The 17,557-nt window shown below is 39.9% G+C and overlaps 1 protein-coding gene across 2 annotated transcripts in view; it reads right to left on the bottom strand.

The window, feature by feature from the left end:
• DPP10 (dipeptidyl peptidase like 10) overlaps positions 1-14,187 on the bottom strand; it is a 634,998-nt gene extending 620,811 nt beyond the window's left edge. The window contains exon 1 of one of the 2 annotated variants that reach the window (XM_019469320.2): positions 13,897-14,187. In XM_019469320.2, the coding sequence (XP_019324865.1) occupies positions 13,897-13,968 (72 nt within the window). In that variant the 5' untranslated portion in view covers positions 13,969-14,187. Of the gene's footprint in view, positions 1-13,684; positions 13,813-13,896 lie in introns of those variants that run through there. The other variant, XM_019469321.2, reaches the window with a different exon arrangement.
• Between the last annotated feature and the right edge of the window lie 3,370 nt (positions 14,188-17,557).

The raw sequence follows: 17,557 nt of genomic DNA, 5'->3' as shown, positions 1-17,557 counted from the left end.
AAATTGGAGGGTATTATGCTAAGTGAAATTAGAGAAAGACAAAAATCATAGGACATCACTCATATGAGGACTTTAAGAGACAAAACATGAACATAAGGGAAGGGAAACAAAAATAATATAAAAACAGGGAGGGGGACAAAACAGAAGAGACTCATAAATATGGAGAACAAACTGAGGGTTACTGGAGGGGTTGTGGGAGGGGGGGATGGGCTAAATGGATAAGGGGCACTAAGGAATCTACTCCTGAAGTCATTGTTGCACTATATGCTAACTAATTTGGATGTAAATTTAAAAATAAATAAATAAATAAATAAATAAACTTAATTAAAACTAAATGAAAATGAGTTCCTCAGTGACACTAGCCATAATTCAAGTGTTCAGTAACTACACGTGGCTGATGAGTACCACACTGGAAAGCACATATATAGAACATTTTTACCATTCCATAAGGTACTACCCAATCTAAAAGTCTCCTGTAGTTAGTAAAAGATATTTCAGGAAAATAAGTTTCAATAATGCAATAAAATTGTTTAAACCCCAAGTTATTCACAAACCTCTTTGCACTCTGTACACAAAAACTCATTTTATTTTTTTTTCCCTTTTAAACCCAGATTAGAAAAACAGAGGGCCTGTTAAGTAGCTTGTTTCCTGTGCAGACCATGATTCTCTCTTGAGATTCCCAGACTCATTTCTATGTTTATTTCCTCCTGTCCCTACCCCTTCACATTCCTAAGGTCCTCATTTTCTATGGCCCCTAAATATAAATTCTCGATACTAAGCATCACAGAGAGACAAATACATTCAAGGCCATACTAAGCAATCACAGAGAGACAAATACATTCAAGTCATTAAACTGTTACCACCCCTAGGTCACCTTCAAAGGAACAATGAAAGTCATGGTAGAATTCCAGATATTCACAGATGCACATTTCTTGACTGGCAATAAAGAAAGTGAGCATCAAGGGAAGGAAACTAATGTGGGTCTTAAATAAGACTGTGTGAATGGGTATGGTATCTCCTCCTAAGTGCAGCTTTGAAAGCAGCCATTTCCTAGGGACAACCACCACCACTCAACTGGATCTGAACCTTATTTTGCTACATCTTCAAGAATGGCTTTTCACCACCTCGCATGCAATTATTCTACTTCATCTTTTCTACAAACAGCTCTTTGAAATTACCAAGTTGTTGTCTTCCGTCCCTCAAAAGCACCTGGACCAATTTGTTGGGATGAACCTGACAGACAGCGTTGGCTGACTGGCTGCATTCCAGGCCCTCGCTGCAGGTGAATCAGATCTGACACCTGAAGCTCCAAGGGGCTTAGAGACAGCTTTGATAAAATTGCTTAAGAAGTTGGCTGTGACATCAAGTATAGACCCAGATGGCACCATTTTTGTGAGTTAGGGGATATTAAGAAAATTTTTGAGAATTTGGAAATAAAATTTAAGTATCACTGCATCTCTATCTTTTCAATGTCAGGCTAAGTCATTGTCCAATTGGCTCACACAAAGATTATACAATTTTAGGAAAATACACCTGTCTTAAACTTACCATTTACTTTTGACCATTCACTTTTTACATCTCAATCTAAACTAAACATTCATTGTAAAAGATAGATAAGTTGCAAAACATTTCTGTCTGCTATAAAAGATAACCATAAGAGTTATGATTTAAGTGTTGTCAGATATTCACCAGTTGTGTATCTGATTTTGCAAACATTGCACACTATTCCTTTCCTGAGTGACTATATGAATCTCTCTCCTTGAAATGCTCTTTGAACCAGCTTTACCATCTTCATGGTTCCTTTATTAATAAGTTAAATCCTTGACATATGTTCACTGTATATTTATATGAGAGCCAGGATTTTTTACTTGTGAACATGTATTTTGAGAGAAATCAGTGCTGTATTCTTCAGACCTTCACATATGATCTACAGTAGCCCTTCCTAATCTCTGCCACTTCATCTGAGAAATGAGAGACTGCAGAGAATGTAAGCCGCATCCTACCATTACACATGTAACCACCTGCTCCTTGATGCGTCCAGATACAATCTATATAATAGATCTAATTTTATTAAATCTACTGCCTGGAAACAAAATTGAATTAAAAAAAAAAACTTTCAAAATAGCTGGAAACTTCCCATCTTAATTCTCATCTACTTTTTCTTCATCTGATATCAATACATTCAACCAAAGATGATCTATGATCCTGATGACTGAGTCTCATACCAACTCCCAACCTAGGAGGGAGAGGCTCTGGTTTCCCACCTACCCAATTCATCACTGATGTGACCTTGAAGAAGTCATCCTTTATCATTCTCAGTTATCTTATCAGTGAATCAGGTGACTTAGTCACCATGGTTGGTTCTAAGATCCTTTAAAAAACATGCATCTCTTAAAAGGGCAAAACCGAAGGAAAATAAGACTGTGTGGTTTTAAATTCTCAGTCAGAAGTAGAGACACACAGCACATGTAATTAATAATCACCACCTATGGATTTTATGATGGCAATTTGACTGTTCGCTCCCATGCTCAGGTCATTTAATATGTGCCTACCTACAGCATACCCGTAAGAATGGATATTTTCCATTTAAAAAATTGGCTTTAAATGAAGGTCAACAGATGGTATTATACAGCAGTTCCATGATATGATATCTGCTTAATTTTCATCCCCTGTATAACCCCTTGGTACTTGGTGACCTCTCTGAAACACCTTTCCTTGTTACAGAGTGACTCATTTTAGAGTTTATATAACAATTATGGGCTTGTTATGTTGCATAGCTCCAAAACAGCAATTTTATATCATGATGCTTTTGTCCTAGGTTTTCCCTTAACTAAAAGTGCCTTATGTGACCAATAAGCAATACGAAGCTGACATTTCTGAGCCCAAGCAGCTAATCCTAGATTGTATTTACCTATTTTCAAATATTTGCACCATCTGTGATTCTATATTAGTTTTTTTGGATTCGCTGTTACAGCTCAAAGACTACAGCTCTGAGTAGGAATGAAGCAGCACTCCAAATGTAGAATGCATTATAAGCATGAGAGAGAATTTAACCATGGGATGGGAAAAGAAAAGAACAAATTCAGGAAAAGCAAATGCATATTCAGTTCTCCAACTTCAAAATACAAACTTTGTTGATTCTCCTGTACTTATCAGTAATATAAAAAGGGATACCATGAATTTTCTTAATGAATCCCTAATCCATGTTTACTCTGGAGCCAGGACTATTCCATAGAATCTCCATATCAACAAAAATGGAAGCTCAATATTAAAGGTGCTCTGAATTGTGGTCAAAGTAATGGAGAAATGAGCTTTAAAGCTGGTATTCCCATCATCTGGGAACCTCAACATCAGTGTAGCATTGATTTCACAATGCTTGCCTCTACATATTAATAACAACAACAACAACAAAAACAAATACATAAATAAGCACCACCACTTTTCAGCACCTCCTGGATAATAAACCCATCTCATTGCTAAACCTCAGAACACTCCTGCAATGTAAGCATCATCCCATTTCCAGGTGAAGTATTAAATTCAGAGAGAGATTGAGGAACCTGCTCAAATGAGTAAATAGAATTTAACCTGAAGTTAAATGAAAAGAAAGCCCTAGTTCTTTCACTAAAACGAATTCTGTGTCCTTCAAAAATTCTTATTTATTTTGCATATAAAAGTCTCAGGTCTAGTATTGGAACTTGGTACTCTGAAAAAACTATCAGCTTTATCTTCCAAGCAATCCAGTGAATCAGAGGCCTGTTCTATTAACTTTTCGAGGAAGTTCTATAATTCACCGACATGCTTTCCAGAGTTCCAAAGTACATCCCTACTTTCTGAAGGAGGGAGTCATCTTGTCACTAATTCATTGACTACTGAACTGCAATTTCAAATGGTGAGGGTGGAGATAAATGGAAGGTCATTCATCAAAGGGAAAAGAAGAGATTTAAGAATGCCAGTGTCTGCATGTATGATGGAAGGTGTTGGCATGTCCTTTGAACAGTGGATCTCAGTTTACTTTCAAAATGACATTATGGCACGGAAGGGACTTCTTGCCATGGCAAATTAGAGAAGATGCATATATGTTTCTCTAAAGTTTTGTGGCCAGGTACTAAAAGTCTAAGGACCATTGGCCTAGAACCAACACATCACAAAGGAGAAACCAAGGAATGTCAAGTGAGTTTTGCCTAAGGACTCAAAGGTTTTAAGGGAAAAAAATTTTTTAAGTTAGTCTGATGTCAAGTGCTAAGGAAGGCAGATATGTCACCAAGACAAGAACAAAGATGTTTATCAACAGCTGAATCTGGCAGCAGGACACATAGCAAACGGCTGTAAGTAAGGAGGCCCAGAATCAAGTACTGCCTCTTGATTTAACAACTGTGTGACCTAACACACTTCACCTCTCCATAGGCTCTCTCTTGATTTGAAAACAAAGGCACTAGGGGCGCCTGGGTGGCTCAGTCGGTTAAGCGTCCGACTTCAGCTCAGGTCACGATCTCGCGGTCCATGAGTTCAAGCCCCGCGTCGGGCTCTGGGCTGATGGCTCAGAGCCTGGAGCCTGTTTCAGATTCTGTCTCCCTCTCTCTGCCCCTCCCCCGTTCATGCTCTGTCTCTCTCTGTCTCAAAAATAAATAAACGTTAAAAAAAAAAAATTAAAAAAAAAAGAAAAAGAAAACAAAAGCACTAGATTTAGCAATGGGAATGCTTTCTCAAAATGGTATCATCATTTATGACTTTATGGCCATTTCAAGGAATAATCTGGGAAGGCAAGGCCACCGTGGACATCATTGTGGTTTAGACATCAGGGAATCGACCCTGGCCAGAGACTGATCTCAAGACATGTAGAGGTGGAAGGGACTGGATTTGGATTTGGACAGAGCACAGATGCAAGTTGAGACAAAGGAATCAAAATTCTCATCCTATAACACAAGAGGCAATGACACTGTGATCAGTCAGACATTCATATAATGCCACTGTGGCACTAATGTTTGGTAAACCCCATTTGAAAGCAGTAACAAGCAACCTCCATAAATGTGAACAAGGGTGGGTCCCTTCTATATCAACTCCATGCTCGTTTCACATCCACCTGTCACTGTCAATAGGACTGTCAAGAAGTGAAACACACATAATTCCTAGGATCAAAGGAAAGGAATAGTCCTTTTATAATCCCTTTATAGTACTCTAGTAAAGAAACAAACAGTAAAATGTATAGTCTTTTCCCTTAAAAACCCATAAACCTAGTGGAGTACATAATCTATTCATAAACTCCTAGACACTAGGAAATGTAAATTATATACTAATCTATCCAAATCACCTATTTCTACATTGGACAAATTCTTCATGAATTTTATATTTTTTTCTTCTTGAAAAGATATAGTTCTGACTTCTATTCAGAAGATGCCTTGACTCATAATCTTTGATTTGGTGTCTAAGAGAAGAATGAGTATGCATGTTTGTGAGACACTGATTTAAAGTGTTGATTAAAAAAAAAAAAAGACTTTCTGGCACTTGTTTCAAAACATGTGAAATGAAAAAAATAGTAGCCATGTCCTGCATTCATTAACTTATATTAAAACTTTTCTTGGGGCGCCTGGGTGGCGCAGTCGGTTAAGCGTCCGACTTCAGCCAGGTCACGATCTCGCGGTCCGTGAGTTCGAGCCCCGCGTCAGGCTCTGGGCTGATGGCTCGGAGCCTGGAGCCTGTTTCCGATTCTGTGTCTCCCTCTCTCTCTGCCCCTCCCCCGTTCATGCTCTGTCTCTCTCTGTCCCAAAAATAAATTAAAAAAAAAAAAAAAACGTTGAAAAAAAAAAAACTTTTCTTGGAGGTAAGATACGATTAATGGAAGCGACAGTATTAAGAGTTTTCACTTATTTGATTCGTCCTGCCAAAAGTAAACCCAAGTACCAATAACAGGGGAGGTCTACCTCTAACCCTGTACAAGCATTATTAATGCAACTTCAAGTGGTCTCTCTGGTCCATTATTTGAAAATAAATCGCAGGACAGCCTGCCATTCAAGTTTCCAATTATAAAATTCAGGTTTGTCAGATTATGTTTTCAGAGCAGAGGCTTTCGGGTGGTATAAGAAATTGAATCCTCATTTAGATTTCAAAAAAGGGGTGAGGATAAATATAATAAAAATGCCTTTTTTTCCTCACTTTTCTTCATTTGCTATCTTCTAACCAGATATACAGTTTCTTGCACTGACCTGAGAAAATCAGTAAATATGATATATTGCAATAATAGTAAAGTCAGATAATATACAGCTTGGCTAGGGAATACACAGCTTGGCTTGGCTCTCTCAGATGTAAAGTCAGTTTTGATTATGCACTCAACTAACTCTTCTTAAATTTCAACTCAACATATCACTCAGCTCCTATATGCAAAGAATTTCTGAGTCAGTCATTTCTGGAAACCAAACTTCCGGAAAGAGGATATTAAACCATGAACACTTCAAAGAAGATCCTGAGTCTTTCGGGAAGACAGGTTATCATCTAAAAATGGAAGAAATCAGTCAGATTGTTATACATTGATTTCTACCTATGACCTATAATAATCTAACTCTAAAATAACCCATTTATTTAGCTTGTAAGTGTAAAAATGGATATGTATATATGTGTGGTGTTTGTTAGGTACACACACCCACCCATACATATATTCTGCACTTTCATCAATGTAAATGGAAAATTGCCTTTGCAAGATATGAAGTAATCTTCTCAGATAGTCTAGAAACACAGTAGCAACAAGAATAAAAATACTAAGTTCTATCTTGGGCCAGATGTTATATGTGCCCATTCATACAGAATGTCTCTAACTCTTGCAACATTCTTGACATCCTCTTCCTTTAAAGATGAAGGAATGGTTCTAGAGGGATTAAACAGTTTGCCCTAGATTGCATAGAGAATGATAGAAGATTCTATCTGAAATCTGTTCTCTCTTCCCAATCCTACATTGTGTCGCCTCTCCCCCAAACATAATTAAATCTGAAGATCATTTGGCAATTCCCAAAATATTGTACAATATACTATTCTGGTTAATGGAATTACCATATTATCTGAAAGTTGATTTAAAAATTATTAAAGTTTCAGCAACTTTCAAATAAACTATGGCATGTCAACCTTGAACAGAAAATGAAAATCATTTCTTGTTATATGGAAGACAATACAAGGGATACTGTTAACCTCAATTAATGAACGGAACAGTCTGAAATAAAATATTTTATCAGTTTCGGATAAAAGTAAGTTTCCTGTATTAGCCTGGCAGTGAGTGTTACATTCACCATTACATCAAGTCCTGTCTGAAACCCTGAGGATTCAGGAGAGCTTAATAACAATGAATCTCTAAGAGAAGAGCTCTCTCTTCAGCACCCCATCCTCCCCACTACACATACTTCCATCTTTCTTTATCATCCTGGAAAAAACAAGCATTTCTTTTAGTTAATATATAATGAGTAATCAGAATGTCTACCAGATAGGGCAGTGGTGGGTGTACAACTTAAAAGCCTTGGAGAACAGGGGCTATCTAGTTGGAAAAAGTAATGAAGAATTGCCTACTGACAAAAAGCTTATGCATCAGATCAGTACAAACTTTTTAAAACAATAGTATGCTGGGGATAATCAATACTGAACTATAGGACTTCTTAAGGCAGGGCAGCATATACTTGGGCAGAAACACTTCTAAATTTATAAGAGGACATGTTTACAAAGACCTTTGCATTCCATTACTTATTTGCCCCCTTTTTTTGGACCTTTTAAAGGTCTTCAGTTGAGACAAACTTCCAACTTTCCTAGTTGATGCATGTATTCCTATATGCCCCTCATTGCAGCCATCCCTCCTTCATCCACGAGGGATAGATATATTCCAAGACCCCCAGAGAATGCCTGATACCCCCAACAGTGTTGAACCCTGCATATACTGTTATTTCGTGTATATACATGTATGTACATACATACATACGATATATATATATATATATATATATATATATATATATATATATACATACATACATATATACAATAAAGTGCAATTTATAAATGAGGCATAGTCTGAGGTTCACAATAACTAATAAAATAGAACTTTTATAATGTACTGTAATAAAAGTTATGTGAATGTGGTCTCTCAATTATTTTATTAGACTGTACTCACCCTCTGAGATGATGATGATGACGATGATGATGCTGTGAGAAGATAAAATGCCTATGTGAGGAAATGAAGTGAGGTGAATGGTGTGGGCACTGGTACTGAGGGCGAGGCTACTACTGACCTCCTGACACCAGGTCTCCACAGAGGAGAATCTGCTTCTGGAATCTCAGCTGACAGTGGGGAATTGAAATCATGGAAAGCAGAACAACGAATGGGGGTGGGGGTGACTACTGCGTAACGTTTCAGTAAAACATGAGCTTGATTAGAACACACATGAAGTCACTCAGCAAGTACGAAAATACATGGGGGTAGTTCTATATTTGGAACCCAAGTATGAAATATTAACTTAAATATTAAAGAGCATATCAAACATCCCCTTTCTCCATGCTCATAACCTTATAAGGTGTATTACACTGAAAACATATTCTGCAGCTAATTCACCTGTCAGTGGGAATTAGCCAATGTTTATTTCCAGTCTGGATCCATATAGAGTAAGACAGTAAAGAAGTGAGTTTTGATTGAATGGAAGCAGAGATTTAACAGAGTATTTTTAAGTCTGCAATGTCTGCCAAATCAGCCCTCATGTTAAAAGCAAATACTATAGATCATTAACATAATATTTATATACATGTGCAAGTTCATTTGGAATCATTCAAACATGTGTACTGAACAATGTAATGTTTTGTAAAATGTTAGCATACTAGTTACAGGTGGCTCAATGATCCTTTAAGCCTTTTTTCTGCTTTTTCTAGGCTCCTATTCCCAGACTAGGGAATGGGAGCACAGTTGGTATGAGACAGACTTTCTTCAAAAGCCTCTACATATTATTTCATTTAATTCTTACAACAGGCACATAAAGGACCTACAGTCACCCCCATTCACAAATTAAATATAGAAAGTGAGTGATCTTGACCATGAAAACAGTGATGACGGGTGGAGCTGGGATATGAACTTGAATCTCTGGTTTCCAGTACATAACCCATAGACAATAGTAACATTACATATTCATAAATGATTCAATGAACCAAAAATTTTAAATTGCTTTATTTTTACTCAGACTGGGAGAAATTTGGTTCCAGTGTTTTGTTTCTAATGTAATGCACTGCATAAGATAATGCAGCATTAATATTTAATAATGCAATTTTCTTTAACTTGTTTTTATATAGTTTAATCATTCTTAAATGTGAAATTTGCTCAGTCCCTGAAATAAATACATTAGAAGCTTACAAGCTAGGAATGTTTCGTGGTATGTTCTAAACTCAGTAGATAAAATGTCATATATACATGTAATAAGATATACATTACATCTGTAATAAGAAATTAAGGGATAGTAGGAAATGCATAGTATCTCCTAAGTTATAAAGACTTCTACATAACACCTTTATCCAATCTAAATTATCTTTTATAACCAAATCATGTAGAACTCTCCCATTAATTAGATACTATATATTTTATGTTCAATGCCTAGAAGAAGAGTAATAAATCATCCATTAAATTTTTTCAACATGATTTCTAAAAGCTTTTTTTGAGGTTCTGTGCTAAAAATCAATAGTTTATAGACTAAATTATAATATATTTTTATATTTGTCAGAGAAACATGGAAGAATAACTTTTGGTAAGTTTTAATTAAGCATACACTTAAAAATTTTAATCGTTTACTACACCAAAGGTAAAATAGAAAAACAGAACTTTAATTTCTGTATAGTAACATTTTGGGCAAATATTACCTAAAAGTCAAAAATACAATAGATATTTTACAAAGGCATTTTGCACATTATATACTTAATTTCAATTTTGGCCATGAATTCTTTCATCATAATAGGCTGCTGCATACTGAATTTTAAGAGATTAATTTTCCAATACTTTTTTTTTCTATGGAGAAATACAGAACTAATGATGTCTTTGCAGCCAAATAGTTGCTTATAAAAATACACTTTTTAGTCATACTTCAGAAAGTAGGATTGTGGTTTTTCATTTGTTTGCTTAGTTTTTTGTTTTGTTTTGGGTTTTTTTGTCAGCTTTTTTTGTTTTGTTTTGTTTGCTGTTGTTGTTTTTGGTTTGTTTGTTTGTTTGTTTTGCTTTATTTGGAGTTTAGAGGACCCTCCAACATTTTAGGAAGTAGTTTTACCCATTGGATTCAGCAGAAGGGTGCCACCTGGTGGAAATGTGGTTGAATTCTAAACCAGATCTAACTATAAACATCTATCTATTCCTTTAAGAAAGCTTGAAAGTCCTATCATTACCAAGATTTTTTTTTTTTTTAAGTTCCTATGTACTTATCAGGACCTACCTGGCTCTGTTTGTATTATTTCCATCAATAGAAGAGCTATTAAGTTAATTTTAAAATTTCAAGAGCTATTATTTACATTTATAAGCAAAGATTTAAACAAATTCTTCATCCATTTTATATTCAGTTTGTACACACACAATATTTGCAGTTATTTTGCATTACGCTAATAATAATGTGTTGAACTGTAATTGTGTAGAAGTCAGAAGGTGGGACTTTACAATTAAACTACCTTGTTTTATCTTACTTATCACAGACTAGGGTTAAGTCTCATCTCCACCACTTATGAAGACAAACTTGATCAAGTTAGTTTCTTTAATCCTATGTATTCTCATCTCTAAACTGGGAATGACCACAGGACCTAACTCAAAAAAGTTGCTTTGAGGATCAAGTAGAAAAAACGTATTTAATAAGCGTTACCTTATCAGTCCAGAGGACGGTACTCGGCACATGGCAAGCATGTAGGAAGTGATTTTCTAAAAATAGTGAGTTATAACTAATTACTCAAGATTTTAGATCCTTCAATGTAAAATGGGATACTAATCATATTAAGAATGACTGTATCTACCCATGTCAAAGCAGTCATCTAGACATTTTGTAAATGTGGAGCATTATGAGAACAACAGAAATAACCGTCATGAACATGTGATCAAGGAAGCTTTAAAGGAGAGACTACTAAAATGATAAGACATTTCCAATGACTCAGAATATTAATAAAAGTACACAGTCCCTGCTATTCTTGTTGCTGCTTGTGCCTGGGCAAGGGGTGACTCTGGTCATGGCACACATGTCAGAGGAGAGTCACAGATGAGGTAAAACAGAGAGGTGGAGCTCACGACAGGACCGTAACCACAACCAGATTCTGTAATTGAGTCTTCCCCTGTGCAGTAAGTGGAAGTAGGTGCTGATGGCCTCGGACAAGGCTTTTTTGAGATTTCATAAAATACCATGAAAAGTGAAAGACCTTTCTGGCAATATCCAAAATCCTAAATCACTCAAAATCAATATACGGTGAGTGATTAGCTGGAACATTCCCCCTATTTAAACATTAAGTAGGACTTCATAAAGCTATACTTTTATTTAAATTTGTGAATCATTTTTTTCAGAAACAGAGAAACCAGAACTATCATTCACGTCTATACGGGGGGTATTATAGCTAGTACCACATAAGAATCGTATGACTGTTGCAGAATGATACAACAATGACTAATCCTGTTAATAAAAACTTAGGAATCTCAGAGCAAGTAGTTTAAACGGTCACGGCAATCATCCACATTATCTGGTCATCATTTCGTACGTCAACCTTCAGACGAAGAATAGATCTAGATCTAGATATTTTCTGGAAGTGCTTGGAAAACCCTCAGTGGGATGCTGCCATATATACTTCACTCTGCTTTCCTCCCCCTGGCAAAAGCCATCTCTTTCATTCTAACTCAAACACAATATGCATATCACTGACATTTTTAACTCATGTAAACGTTCAGAAAGGCACTTTAAAAACTCAATTAAAACAGGAGTTCTGCAAATGGCCACTCCCTGAATATCTGAAGTGGCCATAAACAAAAATGCACGCTAACTCGATAAAGGGACTCAAGCTCCATTCTCTCTTCAGCTGAATGTTAAGCACCAGATTAATCCTGACAAAAGGCTTTACTGTGCATATGTGGCTTGTCCACTATTTACATACACATTTTCAGTTTCTGTGAGCTCCGCTCTGTCTCTTCCTCCCCACCTCCACGGCCACTAAGCTGTTTGCAGCACCTCAAGTAACCAGCTGGTGTCACAGGTTAGTGAGCAAAGATTTCATGTGGGGACTCTCACCTGACTAATCATTCTTATTGGAAGCATCATTCCAAGAGCAGTAGACAGGCTGAGCGGCTTGTTAATGAAATTTAAGGGCTGTCAGCTTGAAAGAGGAGGCTAATCCATGCTCCTCTCCCGAAATGAGTTTTATAATCTGCTAACCAGTTGCTACCTTGTGGTGTGTTGAAGGAAGCAGAGGAAGAAGATGAAAGGGAAAGGGACAGATCATACAATACAAATGTTTTAATATGTTTATACTTCTCTCAGGGTAGGGAATCAAGAGGCTGGTTTAAGGAAACAGCTGCTTTGTAAACATTCAAACATTCACCCCCGTAAATGGAGGGGGAGCTTTAAGGCACTAAGCAATCCCCACCACCTGTGTGAAATATATGCCAGGGAAATGAGGAGGGAAGGGAGAAAAGAGAGACCACAAGCCAGGACAGATGACCAAGACTAGAATATTAACAACAGCAGCCCTGGCATCTCCGCCGCCCTCATCACCACCACTCCGCGGTTTGGACAGCTTCTCTTCACTTGCTCCTCCGTGTTAGCCTATGCGAAAAGCGGAGCCGCTAACGGAGCCTAGCCGCTTGCACCTCCTTCACCCCACCTCCAGCCACGAGCTAGGAGTGTCTGTGGCAGAAAGGCGTCGGGCGGCCTTCAACTGTGCACTCGGGGCAAAGGGCCCACGGCCGGTACCCGGGCGCCGGCAACCTCCAGCTCCGTAGTTAGCCGATAACCTAACTGGAAGCCCTCCCGGCTGGAGTCCCTGATGGATGGAAACGTGACAACACCTGGAGCCGGCTCGCCGCAGCCTCCCTCCTCCTTGCCTGGGAGCCTCAGCACTCCCGACGTTACAACTTTAGGAAAAAGCAACACCGAACTCCCGAGTCACCCCAATCCAGGGACGGAGGCGAGATGAACATCCCCCGTACGGTTATGCTACAAATCTCTGAAAACCAAAACAATAAAAGGGGGTGGCCGGTGCGGAAAGACGGACACGGGACAGAAATAACCCTCAGCCGGCACAGAGCACCCCATCTCTGCAGACACAAGACATCTGGACCCGACAAATCACTGAAGCCAGCACCTTGCCTGCTTCCCTTAATAATTAATGCCCTTTTGCTCCCAAGCTCCGCTCCACTCAGCAGACCACAGACGCATGCCAAGCCTCCTTCCCCTGTTTCGTCCCCCTGCCCCGTCCGGGGCTCCTCAAAAGAAAAAGGAAAGGAAAAACTCTGTCGGCCTAAAGGTCGTTTGCCTACTAGGCAGCTTTGACCGGGCGCTCGGTTCAGCTCCGGGAAGACCCCCGCCAGCGGACGCCTCCAGGAGCGCAGCAATTCCTCCAGTGTGCGTTAATTGTAACCAGAAGGCCCCCATTCCTTGGCCCCGACCGCCTCTCCACCCCCCTCCGGTGGCCCACCCGCCGGGGCTCCCGGGCCACCCCCAGCCTTTACCTCTCTCCCCCCTTCCCCGCGGCTCTCCACCTTGCGCATCCTCTCGCCCGGCCCCAGAGCGCACTCAGATGCTCTAACTTCCTGCGGAGTCCATGGAGGAGCGAGGGGAGCCTGGAACTGGGGCGGGGGGAGGGTGGGGAGAGAGAGGCGTGGGAAGCGCGGACTGGAGCCACCCTTCCCGGGAGGGCCTGGCCGCAGCTGCCAACTCTCACCTGGTCCGCCGGCTGCGCCTGGCTCGCCCTGGCCCCCGGGGTGGGCTGCTGCTCCTGCTTCATGGCTGTCATCGCCGGCGGCCCGCCTTGACGCTCACTTCCTCGCGGGCACTTCAGACTCGGGGACCGTCACTTGGCAGCGGTCGCATGTCACAGGAGCCCGGCGCTCTCCGAATTGGCAGAGGGAAAGCGGCAGCGACGGGGTGGGGGGAGGGGAGTGACAGGGAGGGGAAGACGAGCGGCACCAGGCTGGCTCCCCCTTGCAAGATCCCTCCTTCGGCTACCGCAGACCCTCGAACTCCCCACTCCCCCCGCCCCCCACCACCCCAAAGGGTAGAGAGCCTCGGAGACCAAACACGACCAAGTGGCAAGTTAGTGGAGCAGCGAGAGGCACCTGACCGCGCTCGAGCGACGTCTCACCGCGCCGGAGGAGCCCGGCTCGCATTCTACTGCAGTCCGCGCCCCCCGCCCGCCCCCGGGGGCTCCCCGCGACTCGCTCAGCGCGCCAGGTGGAACGGCCGGGCGCCGCGCTCCAGCATCTCCCGAGCAACCGCAACGCGGGAGAGAGCCCTGCGCGTCGCGCGAGCTCCCCGCACGCGCGGCCAAGGCTGCCGGGCTCCGCGGGCCCCCTCACCCCCGCCCCCCCGTGGGCTCCTGCTAAAACCCGGAGAAGCGGAGCGCGCCCGTGCGAAGCCCTCGGTGGCTCTATCGCTGCCACTGGGCATGCTCCAGCGCTCCGAGAAGGCAGGGGGCCGCTGTGGACTGGGGACCCGGAGCCCCATAAGGGTTGCGAACACCTGTCGGGACCCAAGAGGTGGTCCCAGATTATGGCCCGAGGCTCTGCACCTCCCGATTTGGGGCAATGGACATTCTTATCCTTAGCTTCCAGCCTGGATTCCCTGCCAGCTGCCTGGTTAAGTAAGGCCAGAGGAATTCTGAAAGGTGGATTACAAATAATAATAACTAATGATGATATTCCAGCACTTTTTGTTTTTTGCTTTTTTTTTTTTTTCCCCACGACACATAAAAAAATCTTGACATTTTAAGTACTTTCTCCAGCCTTCCCTTGGCTCAACACAACCTTCTCCCCTTAAAAGTTCGTTTTCTGGGCATCTATCATGTATCACACTGTAAGGCTTAGAGGGATTGCAAAGAAAGGAGACTAAATACCCGACAAATTTACCAAATTTCGTGCCTACAAGTTTACCTGATACGGTGGCACTGGGAGCCTGGAGCAGGGATAGGAATCAATGAGTCAATGAAGGTCTTGCCAGTTGAATTCCTGTGGGTGGGTATAACACATAAAGTCCACCAGTTTCACCTAGATGCATTACAACATGGTTTTCCCCTATTGCTAGAAAGGGCCTGCCCAGATCAGATGGGTAACTAGCAGTCCCCAGTCTCAGGCACAGGTAACCAAATGTTACCAGACTCATCGCCATGGTGGTGACTAGCTTCCAGTGAGAAATGATGGAGCATATGGATAGGGGAGGGTGTCCAGTGGCCTTGAGTTGGTTTTCTTGGCTAAGGGCTGGATCCCTTACCCTTGTCTGAGCTACTCTGTCCTTGGACTAGCCAGATCCTAGACAGGAGCTACCACAGAAATCGAGGAGTTGTGCTCATGTCTGTCAGTGAATTGTCACCTTTGCCCTAAATATTAATTGCAACAATAGTTCCTTTAAAAAACATTTTTTAAATAAAGAAAAATCAGTTATATCTAGATTTGATTAGTTTAGAAAATAAAAATTTGATTTTTTTTTTAGAAAGGTGGAAATTGGTTGGCATTTTCAAACATGGGTAGTCAAATGCATATTATGAGTAATTTCTAATAGTGTGTTGGCCCAATAGAAGTTTTTGACAGGAATAACTTTCCTAGTTGTAAAAGTATAAACACAGCAATCTATATTTTCCCACAGGATATTTTCTGGAAAGACAGGGATCTACATTATTCCAAAAAATGCTTCTGTCCTTACATTTTGCTTTTCAAATGATGACTATGTTTCCATTTTGGACAAATGATTTGACTTGAAAGTGTATGTACAAAGATTTATGTTGACATTAGACAAGTATAGACAAGAGGGAATTATTCTCATCCTCTTTGATTATTTGGTTAAAGTCAGCTGTTCAACTTGTACTCCTCTTCAGTACTCATTATAAAATCGACTTTGGTTACAAATAAAGATAGAAGCTTTATGTGTTTCTCTTATAATGTGTATTTGTGTCTGTTGATCTCTTTTTTTAAAAAGAAAGTTTCTTTTGGGGTGCCTGGGTGGCTCAGTCTGTTAAGCCTCAGACTCTTGATTTCAGCTAAGGTCATGATCTCATGGTTCCTGAGTTGGAGCCTGCATCAGGCTGGCGTCAGGCCCACATCAGGTTGGCACCATTGTCAGTGCAGAGCCTGCTTAGGATTCTCTTTCTCTCTTTCTCTAGCCTCCCCCCATCTTTCTCTCAAAAAAAATTATATATATATTATACATATATACATATATATTTTTTTTTTAATAAAGGAAAGTTTCTTTGACTTGAGGGTTTTTTTGCATGGGTTGTTATTTTGTCTAAACTAAAAACATTATACCTGTTGGGGTCTAGGTTAAGGTAGTTAAATAAAAATCACATGTAAATTAACACACACTATTTTCTTGAAATGTGATGCACTTGACTTACAGTGTACAATTTTCTACTTCACTTCTTAATGAAGGAAAAACTCTAATGTCCAAGAAGAATAAAATAAAGGAACGCTTACATTCTAAGAGAGAATGTCTACATCTCAATTGTATATGACTTCTGATAATAGGATGTCATTTAAACAAACCACCAATCTATAATCAAACATATATAAAATCTATCTAGTATAATCAAACATCTATAAAATCTATCTACCCAAGTAGATATAACCCTAGGGCAGCTGGACAAGAGGACCTGTACCAGCCTACATGTCAGCAGAATGGGCTTGCCCTAGACCCATCACAGCATCGAGGTATGGGCAAGAATGAAGTCACTAGTCTCCTGCCTCTGCTTCCTTAATTGGTAAAATTAAACATTTTAGAATACATGACCATTAGGATCCTTCCCTTCTCTAAAATTCTATGCTTATATTGTAATTTTATGAATCAAAAGACTATCCTATGAATGATAAATTACTTATGCATGTTTAAATTTTAGTAGGAGTCAGGTGTTTATAAAAATACAAAAATTTCAATAGGTAAGTTAGCCACTTCATGAAGAATCCTTAATATCCAAACTTCCCCATGCTCTCTAGTTACATATAAACATACAGTAACAATTCTTGTTTTGATAACACTTTTCAAATTCAGAAAATTCATGTAAAAAATCTCTCTACACTGTATCATTTCTAAAAAGAAAAGATTTAAAGAGAGTTTTGCAGAGATTAACAGAGTATTTTGACCATTTTTCCTTACATAATATGTTCAATGAGCTAACTCATGGATAACCATACATCTTATAACGGTGATACAGTGGTAAAATAGGTTTTCCTAGTTTTTGTGGAATGGAGTCAGGCTCTCATAACTGCAAAAGACGTGAAGAGATTGCCTAGCAAAATTCCCTCTATTTTAGGTTATACATTTCTATACTTTGCAACATAATCACCAAGATTTCTATGATTTAGACTCCTCCACTTTCTTCTGAAAATTTTCATTGG

This window comes from Panthera pardus, unplaced genomic scaffold, assembly GCF_024362965.1.
Source record: "Panthera pardus isolate Hobbes unplaced genomic scaffold, ASM2436296v1 HiC_scaffold_10, whole genome shotgun sequence".
NCBI classification, from domain to species: Eukaryota; Metazoa; Chordata; class Mammalia; order Carnivora; family Felidae; genus Panthera; species Panthera pardus.
This window is presented reverse-complemented; position numbering and strand designations above follow the sequence as displayed.